Here is a 25,008-nt window from a genome sequence, read left to right as displayed (position 1 = left end):
ATACAAACATAAATTCACAGATATAGATAAAGACCTTGAGATCATGGAAACACTGGCTAAAGGACAGAGGCTTGACATTACGGAAGCATGTTTAATACATCTAGATCAATATTATAACGCTAACCTTAATTTGAACGAAATCTTGGAAAAACCTAAGGTAGTATTTGATTGTTTGATTCTATTACTCAACAACTTAAAAATTCCAGAAAATATGAACGTCCTTCGAACTCTACGTAACTTCGCGTACTACAATCTACGTCCACAACGCCCCCCGGACCTTCTTCTAAACAGTCAACGTTCTGGAAACACCCCCTTTACCGCTCCTACTTCTCCTTTCCTAACGCTTCATCACACAGTACAAGACACAAGCAGACACACTCGTTGTGCTGCAGCCGTCAAGCAAGGTATACAGCTTTAGAGGTGAGTCAGCCGTATCAACACTTAGATTCAATCAGTTTCTCTATCAATTTTCTCGCTTTTCTTTCTTTTAACATAGGGTTTCATCATTACAGGTTTCCATTGAACTGAGAATCCATGCCCGCTTGACAACTGTAGGGCAAATTAATATCACAGTTCAACCACTACACATACAGCATTAAAAATAAGTTTTTATACTCAAAGATAAGAAGACGGCTCAGTTTTAATAATCCTATTGCAAATAACGAACTTTTAATCCAACAAAGTAATATATACAAAAAATGAATATCTTAATATCAAATGGACTGCATTCATCTTCAATCCTATAATTTTAGGATCGCATGTGAAGCCAATATTACAAGTGTATAAAATCATAGACATCAAGGAATTGAAGACCACTCATATACCAAATGAGGAAATTTATATTTTGATTTGCAAGTGTTTCCTTGTCACACATTATAGTTTTAATCTAGTATAATAAGATGTTAATATTTAATTACAACAACATTCTATTGTCTGTATATATGGAGTGAAGTATGACAATATGCTGTTCATTGTTTTGATCGCCAAGTTTCTACACACTTTCCATGCAGCTGATGGTGTTAAAAATTGTATACCGAAACATGTTCTGTAATCTGTAATAAATAATGTTGTAAATATCATCCAACAACATCACATATGCATTGAAAAGGTGGAACCCGCTATATGCTAATTTAATTGTTCTACTTTAACTAGGAAAAATGATTATCACATAAAATTTATAGAAATCCTACACAAACTATTAATGTAATCAAACAAAAATTCACTTCATCCTGGTGCAAACAAGAAAGCTACGTTCTACAGTCTAACTGTGCATTTGATATCCCTCTATCAAAAAGCAATCTATAAAAGAAATAGACATATCATCATCATCATTTCCCCATATTCAGCTCCTGCCAGGTCGCGGTATTTATGGCACTTCTCCATCTTCCTCTTTCCTTCCACCATTCCTCTTCCACGATCATGTCCCAGTCTAAATTTCATCTTCTTATGCCGCTCTTCACTGATTCAATCCACCTTGTTCTAGGTCTTCCTCTTGCTCTCTTGTCCTTGCACTTCGCCTCCAGCATCTGTCTTGGAATTCTATTTCCTCCATCCCCTTTACATGTCCAAACCACCTCAGTTTATTCTTTTCAATTCTCTCATTTAGCTTTCCTATCCCAACTCCCTTCCTAATATCTTCATTTCTAATTATTTGAATTCAAATGTGTCTCCACATAGACTGTAATTTGGTACTCAAGATACAATTCAACTTGAAGACATTATCCTTTAAAAACCAAATATGTAGGCTAATAATGTTAAGTGTTGTCCTTGTAACCTTATGGTTAACTTTCAAGGAACTGAGGATGTCCCTATAGGGGACAAAACATGTATTCCCACTAATATATGAGATAAAGTGTTAAGTTCTCATTTGAGAATAAAGCAGACTTCATAATATCTAACCATTACAATGAATGAAATGTCGTATGGCTTTTAGTGCCGGGATATCCCAGAACGGGTTCGGCTCGCCAGGTGAGGTCTTTCTATTTGACACCCGTAGGTGACCTGCGCGTCGTGATGAGGATGACATGATGATGAAGACAACACATACACCCAGCCCCCGTGCCATTGGAATTAACCAATTAAGGTTAAAATCCCCGACCCGGCCGGGAATCGAACCCGGGACCCTCTGAACCGAAGGCCAGTACGCTGACCGTTCAGCCAACGAGTCGGACACCATTACAATATTTTGTGATTAAAAAAAAAAAAAATCAAATTCCCAATGCCGCTGGTACCAACTGCTGCTGCTGTTGTTCTTACATACAATAGGTTTAAAAGGGTCTTATGATATGCCACTTGTGTTGTATCAGTGTTTCACTGAAAGTAAAAAATAAGTATGCAATATGAACGCACTAGTGGAAGACATACCACAATTAATATCTATATATATATATAGTAACTTGTCCAGACTGACTGACTGACTCATCATCGCCGAGTTAAGACTACTGGACATAATGAAATGAAATTTTGGGAATACATTCATATTAACATGTAGGTGCTCGCTAAGGGAGGATTTTGGGATATTCCGTCAGTAAGGAGGTGAAAAGGGGGGTGAATTTTAAAAATGGGGATATCTATATCTCAAAAACTTAAGTTTACAGACGTACAGATTGGTATTTGGAATCTCCTTTAAGAGTAAAGAAATACGTATATTTTTTTTGTTTTTGGAAAATCCCAATAAGAGGGGTTAAAAAATGGGAAAAATTGGTTTAACACCTTTTATGTGGAGACTTATATCTCAAAAACTGAAGATGTCACAGACATGAAAACTGAAATTTGGAATCTGCTTTGAAAATAAAGAAACACGTATTTTGGTGTTTTTGGATAATCCGATGAGTAGGGGGTGAACAGGAGTGACAAACGGGGTGAATTTTGAAAATGACTATACCTGCAAATTATCTCAGACAAGTAATATATTAGAGATTTGAAAACTGGTACTTGGAATTTCCTGTAAAAGTAAAGAAACAAATATTTTTTTCCGGAAAATCTACTTAAGGGGACCTGAAAAAGGGGGTGAATTTTTAAAATTAGCGTATCTACAGTATATCTCAAAACATGTTACAGAGTGAAAATTGGAATTTGGAATCTGCTTTAAAAATAAGGAACACGTATCCTTTGGTTTTTTGGGGAAAAAAACCTTAATGTTGGGGGGGGGGGGGGGGGTGAAAGAATTGAAAAATCAGTGGAATTATTTGTATGAGAATGTATATATATATATATATACTAAAACATCTAAGGATGTTAGAAGCGTGAAAGCTGCTATTTGGAATCTCCTTTTAAAATAAAGAAAAACACATTTGGTGGGGGAATCAACTTGGTATGGGGGGAGGATGAAAACAGAGATGAATTCCTTTTACGAAGATACATATATCTCAAAAAATAAATATGTTACATTCGTGATAATTGGTATTTGGAAGCTCTTTTAAAGAAACGGGTACTGTTTGTTTTTGGAAAATTCACTTGAGTGGGGAGTGTGAAAAAAAGTTTAAAAAAAAAAAAAGGTTGAATTCTTTTTCTTGAGAAACTTATATCTCAAAACTGCAGGTTACAGACGTGGAAACTGGGATCCTCCTTTAAATATAAAAAGGACACATTTTTGGCCGGTGGGTGGGGGGAACCAACTTAACGGGAGGGGGTGGAGTGAAAAAGGAGTTGAATTCTTTTCATGAGTATATTTATATCTCAAAAACTGAAGATGATACAGACATGAAAATTTCTATTTGGAATTTTCTTTCAAAGAAACACACAATCTGTTGTCTTTGGAAAAACCACTTAAGGGGGTGAATGAATTGAAAAATTAGTTGTATTCTTTGTGTGTGGATACTTATATCTCAAAAACTAAAGATTTTACAGACGTGAAAATTAGTACTTGGAATCTCCTTTAAAAATAAAGAATACACATTTGGGGGAGGGTGGAAATCATTTTGGGGCGGTGTAAAAGGAATTTTAATTTTTTTATGAGGATACATATGTTTCAAAACTGAAGATGTTACAGTCACGATAATCGGCATTTGGAAGCTCATTTATAAATAAACAAATTTTTTGGTTTTTGGAAAATTCACTTACGGGTGGAGGGTGAAAGGAAGTGAAAAAATTTAATTCTTTTCATGGGGAAATTCATATCTTAAAAACTAAAGGTTACACACATGAAAATTTTTATTTGGAAACAAGTTAAAAAAATTAAGAATAACGCATTTGTGGAGGGGAGGGGAATCAACTTAATAGGCTGAGGTAAAAAAGGAGTTGAATCCTTTTTATGAAGATACTTATATCTCAAAAACTGAAGATGTACTTTGTAAGAGGCATTAAAATTTGTATTTGGAATCTTCTTTCGAAGTAAAGAAACAAGTGTTCCTTTGTCTTCAGAAAATCCACTTAAGGGGGGTGAATGAATTGAAAAATTAGCTGTATTCTTTGTGTGTGGATACTTATATCTCAAAAACTAAAGATTTTACAGACGTGAAAATTGATATTTGGAATCTCCTTTTAAAATAAAGAAACACGCACTTTTGGGGAGGTGGGAACCAACTTAACGGGTAGGAAAGGGGGGGGAGGGGGCAGTGAAAAAGGAGTTGAATTACTTTTATGAGCATACATACAGGGTGGCCCACTTAAACCTTTAACCGCAGATATATCTGGAACAACAAGAGATATTGAAAAATGACTTTCACAGGCATGAAGGCAGGGAAGGGGCTAATTAAAGTAAATACTATGAGCCAGTCAGAAACGTAGGAGAATAGTATTTTCAACATGAACTTACGTTTTTTTAAATGAACACCCTGTATTATTTCGTGCACAATCGTTAACATGAAAAAACACATAAGTAATTGAGTTTGTTTCATCGCAATAGCTCAATTACATCCCGAGATATTGCAACGTGAAGTTGACGCTTGAGATACACGAAACGCGCAGCAGTTGCACATCCCGAGAGTCAAGCGCGAAACTCATGGTCCTCTTACTCGCGATATGATTGCCGTACTACAATGTGACAGGCACTGTACTTAATGCTATTTGCACTGTTATCAAGAGGGGTGAAAATAAGAGAAGGGTTTCCTGCCACAGCAAAAGAATATGTAAATAACAGTTTCTCTCTTGCGTATTTTATTTACCTACACAGTGCATTGCCAGTACCTGTACTGTACTACTTCAGAATGTACATAATTCGTACAGCAAAGTTACTGTAATGAAATTCTCTTAGTTTCATCCCTCTTGATAGCAGTGCAAATAGCATTAAGTATAGCACCTGTCGCATTGTAGTACGGCAATCATATCGCGAGTAAGAGAACTGTGAGATTCGTGCTGGAATCTCGGGATGTGCAACTGCTGCGCGTTTCGTATATCTGAAGCGTCAACTTCACGTTGCAATATCTCGGGATGTAATTGATCTATTGCGATGAAACAAACGCCATTACTTATGTGATTTTTCATATTAACAATTGCTTACGAAATAATACAGGGTGTCCATTTAAAAAAACGTAAGTTGATGTTGAAAATACTATTTTCCTACGTTTTAGACTGGCTCATAATATTTACTTTAATTGGCCCCTTCCCTGCCTTCATGCCCGTGAAAGTCATTTTTCAATATCTCTTGTTGTTCCAGATATATCTGCGGTGAAAGGTTTAAGTGGGCCACCCTGTATATCTCAAAAACTGAAGATGTTACAGACGTGAAAATTAGTATTTAGAATCTCCTTTAAAAATGAAGAAACGCAGTTTTTTTTTTTTTTTGGAAAATCAACGTAAGGTGTGTGGGGTTGTAAATAAGTAAATAACGAGTTGAAATATGTTTATGAGGATACTTTATCTTAAAATTTGAAGCTGTTACAAACGTGAGAGTTGGTATTTTGAATTTCTTTTCAAAATACAGAAACATGTACTTTATGTTTTTGGAAAGTCCACTTAAGGCGGGAGAGGGGTGGAAAGAAGTGAAGAAGAAGTTGAAGTTATTCTTATGAGTATACATTTATCTCAAAAACTGAAGGTGTTACAGACGTACAGGCATGAAAACTGGAATTTGGAATCTCCTTTAATTTTTTAAAAAAATTATATTTGTTCATGGCGTCGACCTCTACAGATCTTTTGCCACTACTTCCACTTTTTTTTTTTTTTTTTTGCTTCACTCGCAGAGACACAGATAGGTCTTATGGCGACGATGGGACAGGGAAGGGCTGGGAGTGGGAAGGAAGCGGCCGTGGCCTTAATTAAGGTACAGCCCCAGCATTTGCCTGGTGTGAAAATGGGAAACCACGGAAAACCATCTTCAGGGCTGCCGACAGTGGGGTTCGAACCTACTGTCTCCCGAATACTGGATACTGGCCGCACTTAAGCGACTGCAGCTATCGAGCTTGGTACTTTCACCATTTGAGAGGAACCTTTGTGTAAGTGTAGTCGCGGAAGTGTAGTGTTTTGAATGTGGGGAAAGGAACCTTCAGGATGACACAAACACCCAGTCTCCAGGCCAGGCATATTAATCATTTACAATTAAAAACTCCTGACCCGGTAGGTAATCGAACCTGGGGGCCGCCGGGTGACAGGCGGACATGTTGCCTCCTACGCCGTGGGGCCGGACTCCTTTAAAAATAATGTAACATGTATTTTTTGTTTCCGGAAAATCCAGTTAAGGGGCTGAAAAGATTTGGAAAAGCCGGTGAATTTTTAAAATGAGTACCTGTATATCTACATTATATGTCCAAAACTTAACATGTTAGAGACAAGAAACTTGGTATTTGGAAAGTCCTTTAAAAATACAGGAACGTGTACATTTTTGTTTTCGGAGAAGGCACTTATTATGGGGTGAAAAGAAGTGAAAAATAGTTGAATTACTTTTTATGAGGATACTTTTATCTTAAAAACTGAAGATGTTACAGACGTGAAAATCGGCATTTGGAATCTCCCTTAAAAATAAAGAAACATGTATTTTTTTCAGAAAATACACTTAGATGGGGGTGAGGGTAGGGGAAGAATTGATCAAGGGGTTGAATTCTTTTTATGTGGATACTTACATATATCTCAAAAACTGAAGATGTTACAGATGTGGGAATAGGTATTTGGAATCTCCTTTAAAAATAAAGAAACATGTATTTATTTTTCGACTTGAGAGAAGACTGTTTCTCAGATGTACAGTTCTATGTCGCATGGTCGTCTTAGCCCCAAAAGGTAATAGCACAAACATGGTTTACAAAGAATTTCTGGGGTAAATGAAATTCAATATTTGGGCGAGTTCTTATACTTTAGGAATTCTCAGATTATGTCTTAGTACAATGCCGAGGAACGATTACTTTGATCAAATTACGAAATCCGTGCGAGCAAAGTCGCGGGTGATTGCTAGTATATCTATAAAATTATACTTCACTGGTCACATGAAGGATTGCAACCAACTAATCTACTCCTATTTCTAATGCAGAAACGTTCAAACATAAATAATAATAATATTAATGCAGCTGTAATTTGTTCCCTATGTTGAAAGCAAGATCTTAGATTTATAAATGTGCCTCTGCAGAATTATCAGTTATATTTCTTTCATATGCCCATGGTATGTGCAAGTGGATAATTGCAGGTCACTCAGCTTGACATGTGTTGTTTGTAAGCTCTGGGAAAGCATTCTTTTTGATTATATTACACATATTTGCAAAATCACAAACTGGTTTGATAGAAGGCAGTTCGGGTTTAGGAAAGGTTATTCCAATGAAGCTTAACTCGTAGGATTCTAACAAGATACACCAAATATTTTAGATTCAGGAGGTCGAATGGACTGTATCGTTATTGACCTATCCAAGGCTTTTTACAGAAAAGATCATGGGAAATTATTGACGAAAATGAAGGCTACTGGACTAGATGAAGGATTGGTTGAATGAGTACCTACATTTCTAGAAAATAGAACTCAGAATTACAGTAGGTGAAGCATTATCTGACCATGTAATATTTATAAGAGGGGGTCTTGCGGGGCAGTATTATTGGACCTTTATGTTTTCTTATATATATAAATGACACGAGTAAAGAACTGGAATCACTGATATGGCTATGTGCGGATGATGTTATATTGTATATAGTGAATGAGTAGCAGGATTGTGAGCGACTGCAAGGGGACTTAAAGTTGTGAGATGGACAGCAGACAACGGTATGAATGTAAATGGGATGAAAGGACATGTTGTAAGATTCACCAAGAAGAAAAGTCCCCTCAGTTTTAATTACAGCGTTGATTGGGTGGTGGTAACCTCATGGGGAACACTGTAAGTACTAGGTGTTAATATAAGGAATGATCTTCATTGAGGTAATCATATGAACAAGGTTGTTAAGAACGGTTACAGATCTCTTTGTTTATTAGAGTATTTAGGGGTTGTAGCAAGGATGTAAAGGAGAGGGCGTGTAAGTCTCTGGTAAGACCGCAGTTAGAGTATGGCTCATCAGGACTACTAGATACGAGAACTGGAAAAATTCAAAGGAATTCAAAATTCAAAAATGTAAAGGAAAGCAGCACAGTTTGTTCTGGGTGATTTCCGACAAATTCTGTAAATTTTCAATGGAGTAATAATTATATTGAACTTTTCACTACAGAAAATCGATGTTTATGTTGCTACCATAGTTGAATCAGTTTTTCAGGTCAGATGACCCACCTAGGAATGTTCCTGAATTACAAGAGTTGACAAGTCATTTTTTATGTCCTTGTGGCAAACTACAGCTGCGATTACCAAACTTTTTCAGCCACAGAGCAATTTTTTGAACAAAAGTTTCTCGTGGAGCTCCAAGAAATGTTTAAGTGTTTAGTTCTCTCTGTGCATGTTCTATACATAAACAGAAGGATGAATAATAAGATATACTGTATAAAGGAACCAATAGTAAAAACTTACTGCAGACAACATTATTTAAATGTACAAAATGATATAACAAGTAGTTAAGATATTTGAAAACTGTTACTATGTTACATGTACACCCAAAGTTAATGTGAACATTGTGTCTCCTTTTGTGGCAGAGTTTGTAAATGTCTGGTGTCACAGAAGACTGTTGAAATGCACCGTGTTATCCCCAGAAATTTTTGTCAGCCGGGTCACAGGAATGAGTACTAGGGCTATGTAAAACATGAATTATGATAAAATTTCAATTTTTCCCCCCAGGTCATTAAGAATAATATCAGGCAGGTAAACATTAAGTGCAAAATTGAACTATTTTAGTCTATCACGAAAAAGACATGACAGAGTATTTCGAACTTCTAGCGTTCTACTGCTCGTTTATAAACTTGCAACACTGGGGCTTAGCACTCTGTTCCTCTGGAGTGCCATACGGATTTGTGGCGCCATGCGAGTGCTCGCATGCGATTCCACACTAATACAGAGAACGGACGATATTACAATAGTAAAGCTAAACACTGAAAAAACTCTGATGTAAATGATGCACTTATGCTGACAATAATGGACTTTTCATTTAAATAAACAGTTTGACAGTATTTACACTTTAGTTTGGAGCCCCCACAGACTTAAATATGTATTAATATTATGCAACTAGCACATATCTAGGTTATGTTAGCCAAGCGGTCTATAAAAATGGCAGGGCCCATTAAAAAGGTCTTAGGGAGAACACTGATACATATTGTCTTCTGTGTCAAAACAAGCTCGATATTTAGTTTTTGTAGCAGAGTACCTTGTAAAGACCTTTTCACAGAGGCACTTGGAACCAAAAGGCAGTAAAAACAATTTAGCCTTTGGACTCAATACAAAAGATCCTCCCCTAACTGAGCAAAAAATTCAGGAAGTAGTTTTCTTTTAAATTATGTGTGAAAGTGCATGTCCAAAACCATGTCTGTAAGGACCTCATATTCTACCACAGTGAGGGCTGCTGGTTTTGACATCACTGAAAATGATCTACAGTTCACTATGAATTCTTTCAAATTGAGTCCTGAGTGCCACTTGGAAAGTATGAATTCAAATTTTGAAGCCAATTTGTTAAGGTGTTCTTTTATTATTGTTGGTAATGATTCATTCATTGTTATGCTATTTTCCTTTAAAAAGTGTGAAGTCAGTGAGAACATGTCAGATCCTTATTCTTGAAACTTTCCACACAGAATGCCATCTTCCTTTTTCAGTGCAGCAATTTTGCCATTTACATCAAATATCATCTTGTTTCCCTTGCATGGATCTGCTGAATTCATACATTTTGGAAAAAAGAAGTCTGCCAAGTAACATATAATTTGCACAACCACTCCTAATCACTCAAACTAATCTGCTAGCACACTGTCTTCATGATTCAAAAGTGAAGAAACTTCCATTCAAAGTTCAAGTAAACGGGAGAACGCTTTACCGTGGCAACCATCGTACTTCTGTGTGTAAAAACAATGACTTTTGTACACTTCCCATATCTTCACACAGTATTTTCAGCAGCCTACACTGCAGAGGTCGTGCCACAACGTTTATAATTTTCATGGTGCAGCAGCAATTTAATTTGTCATCTTCATAACTGCCAGGGATGGAGCCCGTGAGAGTCGTCCATGGTGCCCTGAGGACTCCGTGAAGAAAGGTTTGGGAAAATATGATCTCCACGACCGTTATGAACAATCCATGAGGCATGACAGTGTACATTATGAACACAAGCTGTACCGACACAGATACCTGTTGCCGTAATCACCTTTCTTGTCATGACAAATCTTGATGTTCAGAGCATGTTTGTAGTTTCAGTACTGTCTGTTTTGCTGCATATTGTATAAGTGATATTCAATTACAGGAATATCCCCCACTCAGAAGCATCTGCAGCGACATCTCATAATAAAGTTGAGACAGCACAAGAAGTATAATTCAAGACTTTGAAGTGGAGTATCAAGGCATAGGGGTGCAGAGAATATCGTATTCACAAAAACGCACACACGAGATGCTGTCAATTGTGTACACTGTTTTATTTACAAATTATACACACATTAATAGTTGCACATCAAATGAACCACCATCTTGAACTCATCGACTGCCACATTAGCATGTCAACCAACTACGGAACACTTGACAAGATCACGTGGGTTCACATACCACATTAGCATGTCAACCAACTACGGAACACTCGACAAGATCACATGGGTTCACATACTTAACTTGACTAACAACTCAACTAAACAACCCAAGACGGTCCTTTATATACCTCACCTGGCCAGGCTTCCAGTAAAGTATGACACAACATGATTTCACGTACCTTCTCAAGTCTCCAATAACCTATATACAAATGAATATAACATTCTGTAAAACTCGAGGGACATCAGGACAAAGGTGCGTTGTTCTAGACTCTTATCCTGTGTTGCACATCATTACATCCGATGTATACATCACATTTACAGGTAATAGTAAATTATATACTATTAATTAAGTGTTCTTACATTAAATAAAGTTGTATTAATAACCATACACCAGAAGTATCGTGACATAACCGCACATGTTCTGTTAACACAAGACAGATCATACAACACACAAATAATAAATTATATAACCAAGATTTATACTAACAACCTGTCGCACATAACTATGTAGATAATAATAAGAACAATAAGAACACCACCACTTACTAATCGAGCTCGATATTTTCACTATTTACCCATGGGTTTAGAGAATCGTTTCCAAGTTATACTAGTCCATTACACACTTGCATCAAGAAGCGGTGACAGCAAACACAGTACCCACAATGGCAAGCAGATTGTCATCCCAAATAAGCGGCATGATGATGTCTATAGAAAGCAAATGAAACTGAACTCACCAGTTATATACGAGGCGTGCTTTTTTATTAATGGCCATTTGAAAATAACTGCACAACAATAGACTATTTTCAAACACCACATTTATTTGCAGATTCTAAATACTTTACTCTACTTTTCAACACAGCCACCAAGTTTGTTTAAACACTTATCATACCTTACAACTAAGTTTTGAATACACTCTTCATAGAAACTTGCCACCTGCTCCGATAACCAAGAGTTCACGGCCGTTTTCACCTTATCATTGTAGTGGTTGCAGCTGAGGTGATGTTTGAGGTGAATGTTACAGGCGAATGTGTGTGTCTCCATTCCATACTCTGTTGCTTCAATTCGGGCGTGATACGCGAAACCCATGTTTCGTCTTCCGTTACGATCTGACTCAATATGTCGTCACCTTCTACGGCATAACGAGTCAAAAACGTCATCGAACACTCAAATCTTTTGTTTTTGTGGTCCTCCGTTAGGAGTTTAGAAACCCAACGGGAGCACAAGTTTCCTAAAGTTTAGGTTTTCAGAAACAATTTTGCAAAGCACTGACCTGTACACGTCAGGAAAGGTGTTTGAGAGAGCTGTTATTGTGAAGCGTCTGTCCTCACGAATCTTCGCTTCAACTGAAGCCACCAAATTGTCTGTGATCCGAGAAGGGCGACCAGAGCAGGACTCATCATGGACGTTGTCACGGCCATCTTTGAAGTCTTGTATCCACTTACGCACTTTGCCTTCACTCATACCATTAGCACCATACACTTCGCAAATCTGTCAGTGAATGTCTGCAGCAGACACGTTCCTTGCCGACAAAAACTGTATCACAGACCAAACCTCGCACGGGGCGGGCAAGTTGATAACCTTGAACATTTGAGCATGCGCAGAACAAAACCATACAGGTTAGCAACAGAGCTGCAACTGAGCACCCTTGTTCCCGAGGCATGCCGGCATAAAACACACGCACTCGTTGTGACGCAGGCGCACGCGAACTGTTAGTGTATACAACAAAAGGCCCCTTACTTAAACACGCCTCGTACATGCTGAAACAAAACAAAAACAGTCCCCATGGTGCAACAGCCCCAAAGGGCCATGGCGTACCAAGTGACCGCTACTCAGCCTGAAGGCCTGAGATTATGAGGGGTCGTGTGGTCAGCACAACGAATCCTCTCCGCCGTTATTCTTGGCTTCGAGGATAGCTCCTGAATTATAATCGGGTAGGCTGAGTGAACCTCCAACCAGCCCTCAGATTACAGGTAAAATCCCTAACCTGGCTGGGAATCCAACGCGGGGCCTCCGCGTAAGAGGCAGACACTCTACTCCTACACCGTGGGGCCGGCATATACTTGCTCAGGACAAATAAATAAAGCAAACAAATAAACTAGTAAATGAAAATGAACTAACCAGTATTTGCAGAAGACGTTGAAACTTATCTCCTTGAGCTGCGATGCAAGTTTCACATCTTATGAGATTTCGAACACACTTCGCAGTTCATGAACACTGATGGAACGCACAGTATTCCGCATTATGATTGTAATTCTTCTGTAGTTCCAGAATTACTCCTCTGAACTTTTCCTTTGAAAAATACCCATAGATAAAATTTGCATGTGCTTAAATCAGGCAAACAAGGAGACCATAGACTGTTACTGATGATCTGATCATCATCAAACACTTGCTGCAACCGCCGCACAGAGCTACGTGCCGTATGGGCTGTCGCACCATCCTGCTGGAAATAGCCGTACCTTTTACCTTCTTCAGTCAGTTCACCAAAAGATGGTTCACGAATGCTTTGTATATAATGGTTGGAAGTAATCGTGTCTTGAGAAAATATCTATTCTTCAAGCACTAATAGCGCACCATATATCCACCTTCACATCGTGCAGAGGTCTCAGCCATTAAATGCGAAGGTTCTCTGTATCCCAGATCCTATTGTTCTGTGAACTGACATACCCATTCAAATGAAACCATGCTTCGTCACTCATAAAAAGAAAGTTTGCATCCATGATACCATCATCGACATAATTCATTAAACAAAAACTTCATGGCACTATAGCCCCGAAAGGCCTTGGCCTACCAAGTAACTGCTGCTCAGCCTGAAGGCCGGCAGATGAGGTACAGCACGGTCAGTGCAACGAATCCTCTCGGTCGTTATTCTTGGTTTTCTAGACCGGGGTCACCAACTCAACATCTGATAGCTCTTCAACTGTAATCACGTAGACTGAGTGGACCTCGAACTAAACCTCGTGAAGAGCCAAAAATACCTGACCTGGCTGGGAATCGAACTGGAGCCTTTGTGCGAGAGGCAGACATGATACATCCAGACCACAGGGCCAGACACTATTCATTAGCCAATTGCAAAATATTCTTGCAATGAAATCTGTAAGCTGTATATTATGGACTGAATGAGTCTGGTAAGATCGTAAATGTAATCATTTTGTTGCATTACATGCTGAAGAATGTGAAATACCATTTTCCTGATCCTCTCTCTGAAGCAACTATGTGGACTGACTTGCAGTCTTGCCTGTATATCTTCTAACCTCTCCTGTGTGAGAGCTGTTCTCCTTCACTGGTTTTTTATTATTAGTTATGGAACCAGTACTAACTTAAAGTACAACTTAAAGTAGCTGTTGAAATCAACCAGAGCATTATGTAACAGGAAGTAAAAAAACAAACTAGACAGCTGGCCTAAGGAGAGCATTCTTTGTTGAAGTAGCAAGGAAAGAGGGCGTACTACTGGAGCACTTCTTTCAGATAAATTCTAACTTTCAAGTATTAAAGGGTATAGACAGAATTTAAACATAAATGTTTCTACATTTCTAAACAATATTTATCAATTCAAAATCAAGTGAATTGATAGAATCTGATGATGCTCTTTCATGAACAAAACATGTCATTCTTTGTTCAATAGTGTTTTTTACAGGTATATTATGTTATATTTAGTATTCAACAGACTGAAGAAAATCTTTAACGTTATATTAATAGTTGCCACTGAAGATGTGGCTTCCTTCTTAACAAATTTAAGATAGGATCGATATCTAATGTGGAAATTGTGACAAAAAAAACCAAAGCTCTCAGATTTTGGACGTTTGTGATCAAAATTCAATCTAAATGCGGCAATTAACTGCTTAATTTACTGATGTATTAATTTAATGCTTACTTATAATATCCTGTTTCCAAGACTGTCCCTCCTCTCCAGTATTGGATTAAATGAGGCAGTATCACACGTACAAATTTGGGCATTATTTTCTCTCTTTGAAATATGATTCTTTTCCCAGATTTCACTGGTGCCTATCTTGAATATGTATTAAGAATGGGAGATACATTACAACTCTACCCTACTCCTCTCTGGTAGTTTATTCTCTTTCTTATCCCTCACCACTACATTTTCATTTTTCAACAGAATGTGAAGAAATCCTTTGCCACTTGGGTTCATCAGTATTTTTTTTTAATGGGGTGAGGGGAAGGGGGTGAAAGCATGATCATCGGAATCAAGATAGATTTAATATGCACAGTGAATGACATATTAAAACAAGAATTAATATTACTACTAATACTATACAAACTTACCTTCAGCTAAAAGTCGTTCGGCCAGAAAAGTTGCATCTTGATAATCGTAATTATTTAAGCAATGCCATATAGCTGCCTGAAATTATAAATAAATGCCCACTTCAATATAAAATACTCAAAATCAGATTTATCGTGTCATAAAATATCCAACATTCACAAGTTATAAACCTGCAGATTCTTTTTAATACAATCCAATATTAATTTCAATGAGAATCTACAAAGAAGTGTGATGACCATTCGCATGTTCAGGTCATGGTACTCGGTATGAGAGATAAGCTAAATACAAGTAGGTATGAATATCAATTCAGGATAGTTCAAAATTTGGTTTAATTATACTTCTGAATTACAAATGAGCAGAAGTAGTCCTCCAACTAGCAAACTAAACAGTTTCATGACTAGCAATAGGCTACATGTTTAAAGTCTGAATAATGTAAAAAAAGAGCTCATACTCATTACAAAGGCTATCAACTGATCTGAATAAACTGAAGTAAGTGAATTACTAGTTTGCAGTAGGTGTGTACAACTAGTGATCAACGTACCTCATACCGCAAGGATGTGTGGGACTATACTAATGTTTTGTTTCACATTTCATGACTGCAAAGCCAGAAACCTTTGATGTCTTAGTGCAACATTATACCCCTGAAGACTGCAATTTCTGACATTTGCTGTTTCAGCATAATTAGTTACTTTATTCCAAAGAAATTTGGACAGGGTTTTTTAAAATTACCAGTAAAATGGGCGAGTTGGAAGTGTGCGCAGCTGTGAACTTGCATCCGGGAGATAGTGGGTTCGAACCCCACTGTCGGCAGCCCTGAAGATGGTTTTCCGTAGTTTTCCATTTTCACACCAGGCTGTACCTTAATTAAGGCCACGGCCACTTCCTTCCACTCCTAGGACTTTCCCATCCCACTGTCACCATAAGACCTTTCTGTGCTGGTGTGACATACAACAAATTGTAAAAAATGTCAAAATGAGGTTAAAAAAGACTGCAGCAAGGTATCAGCTGGTAATGATCCCGTTTCTGTCATATGTTGTCAAAATGAATAAAATGTACAAATATGGTAACTTTTGAAAAAGAAAAATGCTAATCAGTACATAATAGCAATCAATCAATCATCAGCATTTAGGGCTGTCGCCCAGGTGGCAGATTCCCTACCAATTGTTTACCTAGCTTTTGCTTAAACATTTTCAAAGAACTTGGAATTTTATTAAACATTTCCCATGATAATTTAATCCAATGCCTTACTCCTCCATCCTATAAATGAATATCTGCCCCGATTTGTCCTCTTGAATTCCAACTTTATCTTCATCTTTATCTTTCAGGTACTTTGAAAAGATCCACTCAAGTTAATTCATCTACATATGTCATTCCATGAGAAATCTCCACTGACAACTCAAAACATACCACATAATTCCAATATCAATGGCCGTTACCGTACATTATACATTTTCCATCTAAATAATTTTTGGTTGCCAGTGTTTTGCGCCAGTGTGCCAATTTCGGCTCAAAAATGTCCAATAACAGACCATTTATATTGGAATTATGAATTTACTCATTCAGGACAAATATTTCAGGCTCCCTATAGGAAATCCATATTTATAACATACCACACAGTTAAACATCTCGTCTCCTTACTCCCAAGTCTTCCCAGCCTACAGTTTGCAACATTTTTGTAACACTACTCCTTTGTCATAAATCACCTAGAACAAATAATACTGCTTTCCTTTGAATTTTTTTCCAGATCTAGTATCAAGTAGTCCTAGTGAGGTTCCAATACACTAAACCATACTTTAACTGCGGCCTTACCAGAGACTTACACGCCCTCTCCTTTACATCCTTATTACAAACCCTAAATACTCTGTATAATCTGTAACTTTTAACAAACTTGTTTATATGATTACCCCAATGAAGATCATTCCTTATATTAACCCTCCAAGTGATACGAGTTGTTAATAAAGACTCATTTATGCCTTTGTGAAATGATCAAGTCGTTATTAAAGACTTTTTTTAGAGCCGTGTTGCTGGGCAACCATTTAATGAATATCGTCAAACTTTGCACTAATCAATAATTCATTTCATTGGCTATTTCGATTCATCTAGCTGAATTATCAAATAGGCTTTTTTGCTTATGTACTATCTAAAACAAATCTTAGCGTCAGTCACTCTAAGCGCCACACCGCACGGCAGTGTTCTACTGTTGTTCTCAGTACTTGATTGGTTAGTGTTTCAATAAACTAAAATGTGCGATCCATGTTGTTCTGACTATATTCAGAATATGTTAGAAGAAGATTATGAAAATTATGTTTTCCGTGATGACAGTGATTTGGCAGGTGACGAAATACCAAAAGCAGTTTCTCTGAGTGGTGACTCGTCAGAAAACGAGGATGATAAAAAGGAAGCAACGCAAATTCTGGTGCCTTAAGTGTAATTGTGGCATTCATCCTACTTGCAACCATAAGATGAAACACTTCTACAGGCCCATAGTAAAGGGTAGGGAAAAAGAAACTCTTGCAAGTGGCTCAAAGTAAAAAATTATGCCCGAAGAGAAGATGTACATAGTTTTGGTTTTTTGTACATAACTTTCTGTTCTCTAGTTTTATGGTAAATATGTACTCTAAGTCTTTTGTTGCTAACAAAATGGTGAACATTTTATACCTTTACATTTTGTTTCGGTCTGTTATAGTTTGGAAGCTACGTACAGTGAAATTTGATACATTGTTTTTTTCAAAAGTGAAAAATTGATATTCACCACCCCCAATAAAATGGAATCAAGGTATGTACCCAATATTATTACATAATCACATTCTTTAGTTTATACTGAACAAAGAGATATGTAATATAATATATTTTACTGTCATTTTGTTCTTTTACGAATTTTTAAAAAAACTTGTACTAAAATGTTACAGTCGCTTATCACTTAAGAGGTTTTTATGTATCACTTGGAGGGTTAACACCTAGGTATTTACAGTGTTCCCCGTGAGGTACAATCACCCCCATCAACACAGTAATTAAACACAGTAATTTAAAAAAACTTACTTGCTACTTGCTAGTGGCTTTACGTCGCACCGACACAGATAGGTCTTATGGAGACGATGGGATAGGAAAGGCCTTGGAGTTGGGAGGAAGCAGCCATGACCTTAACTAAGGTACAGCCCCAGCATTTGCCTGAGGAGACTTTTCGTGAAACTTACAACTTGACTTTTCCTCTCGTTTACATTCATACCATTGTCTGCTGTCTATCTCACAACATTCTTTAAGTCCCTTTCCAGTCGTTCACAATCCTGCAATTCATTTACTACTCCATACAGTATAACATCATCCTCAAATAGCCTTATCTGTGATTCCGGTTCTTTACTCCTACCATTTATATACATAAGAGAACACAAAGATCCAGTAATACTGCCCTGAGAGATCCCCCTATTTATCATTACAGGATCAGATAGCGCTTAACCAACTCTAATTCTCCGAGTTCTATTTTCTACAAATGTAGCAACCCATTCAACCACTCTTGAGTAGTCAATAGCCCTCATTTTCATCAGTAATCTCCCATGATCTACCTTATCACAAGCCTTGAATAGGTCAATAGCGATACAGTCCATTTGACATCCTGAATCTAAAATATGTGGTACATCTTACTACAAGCTGAGCTTCACTGGAATAACGTTTCCAAAACCCAAACTGCCTTCTATCAAACCAGTTAGTAGTTTTGCAAACTTGTCTAATATATTCAGAAAGAATGCTTTCCCAGAGTTTACAAAAAACACATGTCAAGATGACTAGCCTGTAAATATCTGCTTTATGTTTGTCATCCTTTCCCTTGTACACTAGGGCTACTATTGCAAAACTCCATTCATTTGATAAGCATAATCAAGTAAGTATTTCAGATATGACACTATATCCCAACCCATAGTCTTTAATAGTGTATATACTGTACCAGTAAAGCCTAGATCCTGGTCCATAGTTATCAAAAGAAATGTTGTTCTAGCATATAAGATCCGTCCGACGTACGAACATCTAAGTAAAATAATGTTCCAGTATGTACCCGACTCCACGAGTGCGCTAGGCGGAGTCAAGTGACGTCACCTGTCGTTCAAGGCTCACCTCCCCTAGCGATATTTCTCGAAAATATTTTTTTTCCGCAAGTTTTCAACGCCTGTACCAATTTTAATGGAACAAACGCTAAAAGGTAGAGGACGTCATGAAAATTAATCTCTAGAAATTCCAAATTAATCCATCCTATGGTTGCTGAGTTACAATGATTTAAAATCTAACAGAAATTACGCACTCACGGTCACATGGCCGAGAGAGGAACTACCCCGCCCAGCGCCAGCTTTATATGCCACTGGGTCAAGGCTAACAGGTAGTAGTGTTGTGTGTTGAGTTGAGTTCAGTTCATTGCAAGCAGTCCAGTCTAGCAGTGCAGTATGTGTATGAGTAAGAGAGAGGGGGGACTGGCTCTCACATAGTATGTTCGTGCAGTCTCGAAGACAGTACTTTTCGTCGTGTTTCGCGGAGACGAAATTACGGGCTAGTAAATCGCCATCGTACTTGAAAAAAAAAAAACGTCGCACCGTAAGTAGTCTAGTGTGCCGCGACTACGATATAACTTACAGACATTTCGAAGTATAACACGTATGAAATCAGTGAAGTTTCAAAGTTATATACTGGACATTCACAACATGACGTGTGGACTTAATTGCACACAGTATTAAATTACCAACAGAAACTGTCGTGTACAGTAACTTTAACTACTCTGGAACTTATTTTCTAACGTAGCACATCCTTGGACTGTGTCTTTTTATTTATGTGCTATATTTGGACATGACGTGTTATAGTGATAAACTTAGTGAAAGTTAAGAACTTTTTCTAAAATAATATAGTTCTATCAGCATTAGAGAATCAGTGTTATCTGTCAGGATAACGATTCAAAGACTGTGGTTAGAGACGGTAATGAGAAATATTACGTGTTTGCACTGTGTTGGACGTTCTCAGTGACAGTTCAAAATAGTTTTTTTTTTGCAACAAGGACTGTGATCACTCATTTGACGTCCTAAAATTAACATAGCATCTGTAAATACTACTTGCATGTTCCATGTGTCGAGATCATTTTCACGAGCAGCAGAAATCTTCAGAAAATTCTACAAGATCCAACTGCCTTCAACATCATTTCATCTATGACGTCAAAGTGGTTTCTTCGCGGAACTTCAAGTTTGAGTCATCATCCGCACCCGCGGAATGTTCCAGATCCTCATCAGTATTCGTAAGCCAAGTTTTTAATAAGTGAGTAGTCACAAACTGACTTTCTTTCTTTTTTCTCAATCGTGAACAGTGGTTTACCCAGTGCTGCGTGTGACGATACTTCGTAGTTTTCCACCATTACTCAAAATTCATCTTTTAATGATAAATCTATTTTTAAAATTTATTTCACATAAGAAAGACTCTAGGAGTTTCAAGTGTTCTATGTTTCAAGGCTCACAAACTGAGAAACTCTCAACAGAAGTCCAAATTCTTATTTTCAATTATAAGTGTGTTAATGTCATGTCATAATACTTAGAAAGACTTTAGGTGAAAGACTGACACTTTATGTTTTCGTAACAGACTATTGGATCTGTGAGATTTATTCATTTTCACACATTGCATTCAAGAAGAGTTACGTTAACCCTTTTGATTTCAACAAATTATTTGCATTCCATATCGACGTTGCAGGGTGGTGAATTGATCAACATTATTAATAAATTGTTTGAAAAAAGGGTATAACCATCTATTATTCGCCCTGCGAGTCTATCCTGCTCTGTACTGGCTCCAAATACCAACTTCCACTACCTGAGATCCATCTCATGCCTTACGCCCCAAACTTTTACTGGTACAATACCCAGAAATCTTATCAATCTCAGCTGCCTTTCTAGCTTTCAACTTGTGTATCTTTTTCATTTTATTGAATTAATGTCGCACTAACTACTTTTCGGGTTTTCTAAGACTGCGAGGTGCCAGAATTTAGTCCCGCAAAAGTTCTTTTACGTGCCAGTATATCTACTGACATGAGGCTGACATATTTGAGCACCTTCAAATACCACCGGACTGAGCCAGGATCGAACCTGCCAAGCTGGGTTCAGAAGGCTACACCACTCAGCCCAGCATGTATATTTTTATAAATGTCTTTCTTATAATAAATTTATAATAAATTATAATAAATTTCTGTATTTTGCCCGTGTTAGTCACCTCCTCTATCTGGACATTATCTTTATATCCAACTACATTTACATAGTGCTGACTGAATAATTCTGTCTTCTGTAAGTCCTCACATATACACTCCCCTTGTTCATTAATGATCCCTGGAATGTCTTTCCTGGACCCTTGTTCTCCCTTAAAGTATCTATACATATTCTTCCACTGCTCCCTAAAATTCATATGCCTGCCAATTACTTTTACCATAATGTTATCCTTAGCTGATTTTTTTCACTGAATTCAGTTTCCGAGTGAACTCCTTCAATCTCTCGTTACTCCCGCAACCATTCATAAATCTATTTCTTTCTAATCTGCACTTCCTTCTTAATCTCATGATTTCCCTGTTATAATATAATGGGTTCTTACTAAACCTTATCACTTTTAAAGATGCATACCTGTTTTTGCACTTAACAATTGCTTTAAAAGCATCCCATAGGCTGTTTACATTTTTATTTACCATTTTCCACTGATCATAATTGCTTTTTAAAAACTTCCCCACTCCTCTTTTATCAGCCATATGGTATTGCCTATAAGTCCGACTTTTACAACATTTCTTCTCACACATTTATTTTTAACTATGACAAAGACAGCTTCGTGATCACTTATAACATTTACCGCTTCTGTTTCCCCATAGAGCTCATCTGGTTTTATCAGCACCACATTTAGAATATTTTTCCCTCTAGTCGGTTCCATCACTTTCCAGGGGCGGCCGTACCTTATGTGCTGAAGTGCTGCAGCACATTGCCTATTGGGAAAATTAGATTAGTTTAAAAATATTATCTACAATCAAATACTGTACTGTACAGTGCATTGAAAAAGACGTCAGCCAAAGAATAGGACATTACTCAACTCCCCTCACAAGGAACTACTGGTGCGCTCCACGCCGGGTGCTGTGCGATCACAGCTCACAGAAACCAGGAACTCTGCCTTTTGCGCATGCGTGCCGAACTTTTCCGATACAAAGAGAATGTGTTCCGATCGGTTCCGACAGGCTGTGGAAACAACAGCCAAGACATCATTTCACAGCAATTCTTCGTTCGACCACAGACAGGCAGCACTTGCATTACGAACGATATGAGAAAGTGGCAGCTGGCACCCTCTTGACTCAGCGGTAGTATTTAAGAGAGGATCGCTCAAAGCAAACTGGAAAACGAAATACTATAGAGCTGTTCGCGCCAGGTCTTTTAATACCAAAGAGGATAGAATACTACCAACTTGCCTATTCCATAGTCACATTTGTAAATCGATGAACTATAAAAATTGTACTTTTTATGTTGTCAAAATAAGGACATGATATTGTGATTTTCTTTAATCAATATGTCTAGTTTATAAAAGACACTATAAAAACATAACATATAATTTTGCATTACAACGCTGCTGGTTTTATTTCAATGATGTTGGTAACATTGGGAAGTTCTGTTTTTGCGCGTTCACACCAAGTGTTTGAGATTGTGAATATTTTGCCATTGCATGTGTTATTGTGTGTTTAATTATATAGTTTTATAGATTTTTATGAGGAGTGTGTATATGTGTTGGGGTTGTTTGCGTGTTTGTTCAGTGTGGAAAACTCAGTGGAGAGCCTCTTGAAAACCACATACTGGTATGTTTCTAAATATTTTTATTTTTTGGAGTGGGGGTGCGTTACAGCACACAACTGATTTTGTGCACCAGCTGCCACAGTTACTTTCTGATTCAGCTGTCCTTCCCATAACAACATATTCACCATTTGTTGGTCATGCTTCCTATCATTTGCATTCCCTTCCCATTTAACGTTTGGCAAGTTCAGATTACCCTGTACACTAAAAGTCCTTTCTGTGTCGTTCCACATATAGCTGATTATTTTATCAATTAATGCTACATCAGTGCCAGCCTTGCCAGGTCTGTACACACCAAAAACATCGGATTATGTATTTTCTTCAGAGATAGAGTCTGACACCTAGAATTTCATGTTTCTCATCCTTTCTTCTACTTTTTTTTTTGGTAGCTTCAAATTCTTCTTTCACCAGTATAAATACTATCCCTCCTATAGTTCCTAACTTGCCTCTATGGTAAACACTCCAGTTCCGCAAGGAAATTTCCACATCCATAATATCACTTCTCAGCCAATTCCCATTACATTATTTGGTACATATATATCTATGAATTTATTTAATTCTAATCCTTTCTTTACAATACTTCTACTACTTCCACTTACAATTTAATAATTATGTTATTTGCTTTACGTCCCACCAACTACTTTTACGGTTTTCAGAGACTCCGGGGTGCCAGAATTTAGTCCCGCAGGAGTTCGTTTACGTGCCAGTGAATCTACAGACACGAGGCTGAAATATTCGAGCACCTTCAAATTCCATCGGACTAAGCCAGGATCGAACCTGCCAAGTTAGGGTTAGAAGGCCAGCGCCTTAACCGTCTGAGCCACTCAGCCCGGCTGACAAACTTGTAAAAGCAGCGAAGTGCACTAACATCCCACTGAGGAAACTTAAACATCAATGGTGGAACGATACCTGTAATAAAGCTTTAGAACTTCACATGAAAGCATGGCAAGACTGGAATTCACAGAAAAAACCACAGAAGTGGCATGCCTTCATTAAAATCTAGACGGAGACATCAAAGATTATAAGATTCCAAAATATGTCACTATGGTCAGATCAGACTGGCAGAAATTGAGCAAGAGTTCAAGAAAAACAATACTAGGAACTTTTACAGAACCTTTAAAGAAGAACTGACAAGTTATAGAGCACACATTCTATGTTTTAAACGACCAGATGGGACTTCAGAAACAAATAATGAAGAAAACTGTAAACTTCTGGCAGATCATTTCAAAGACCTTCTAAATTGCAAACCTCCTACTGACCAACTCACTTCTGAAACATCAGAACCAAATCCAGATTCAGAGCCTCCACCAGTAGAAGAAGTTGAACAAATAATACACGAGTTAAAAAACAAGAAAGCTCTAGCGGAAGACGGTATAATTGCCGATTTATTATTATTTTTTTTGCTATTTGCTTTACGTCGCACCGACACAGATAGGTCTTATAGCGACTATGGGACGGGAAAGGGCTAGGAGTGGGAAGGAAGCGGCCGTGGCCTTAATTAAGGTACAGCCACAGCATTTGCCTGGTGTGAAAATGGGAAACCACAGAAAACAATTTTCAGGGCTGCCGACAGTGGGGTTCGAACCTACTATCTCCCGAATACTGGATACTAGCCGCACTTAAGCGACTGCAGCTATCGAGCTCGGTAATTGCCGAAATGTGGAAACTAGGTAGCAGAAACCTCGCTCACAAAATCCATAAAATTCTTACAGATATCTGGACCAGTGAAACAATTCCTGAAGACTTGAAGTGTGCAATAATTCACCCCTTATATAAGAAAGGGGATAAAACCGACATAAATAACTACAGAGGTATTTCCCTTCTAGCAGTCACCTATCAAATTCTTTCAAAACTCCTACTCAAGAAACCTGAAATGCAAACAGATCATCTGATTGGAGAATAATAATAATTTTATTTTTTAA

General features: G+C 37.6%; 1 protein-coding gene across 5 annotated transcripts in view; it reads right to left on the bottom strand.

Moving 5' to 3' along the window:
- The window catches only part of Cdc27 (cell division cycle protein 27), a 507,070-nt gene that overhangs the window by 466,066 nt on the left and 15,996 nt on the right, over nucleotides 1-25,008 (bottom strand). For 3 of the 5 annotated variants that reach the window (XM_068226370.1, XM_067141899.1, XM_068226371.1), the window contains exon 2: nucleotides 15,266-15,341. The exons of 1 other annotated variant lie outside the window; for it this stretch is intronic. In XM_068226370.1, coding sequence (XP_068082471.1) covers nucleotides 15,266-15,341 — 76 coding nt within the window. Of the gene's footprint in view, nucleotides 1-15,265; nucleotides 15,342-25,008 lie in introns of those variants that run through there. One more of the 5 variants, XM_068226374.1, reaches the window with a different exon arrangement.

This window comes from Anabrus simplex, chromosome 2 (assembly GCF_040414725.1).
Source record: "Anabrus simplex isolate iqAnaSimp1 chromosome 2, ASM4041472v1, whole genome shotgun sequence".
In the NCBI taxonomy this organism is placed as follows: domain Eukaryota; kingdom Metazoa; phylum Arthropoda; class Insecta; order Orthoptera; family Tettigoniidae; genus Anabrus; species Anabrus simplex.
This window is presented reverse-complemented; position numbering and strand designations above follow the sequence as displayed.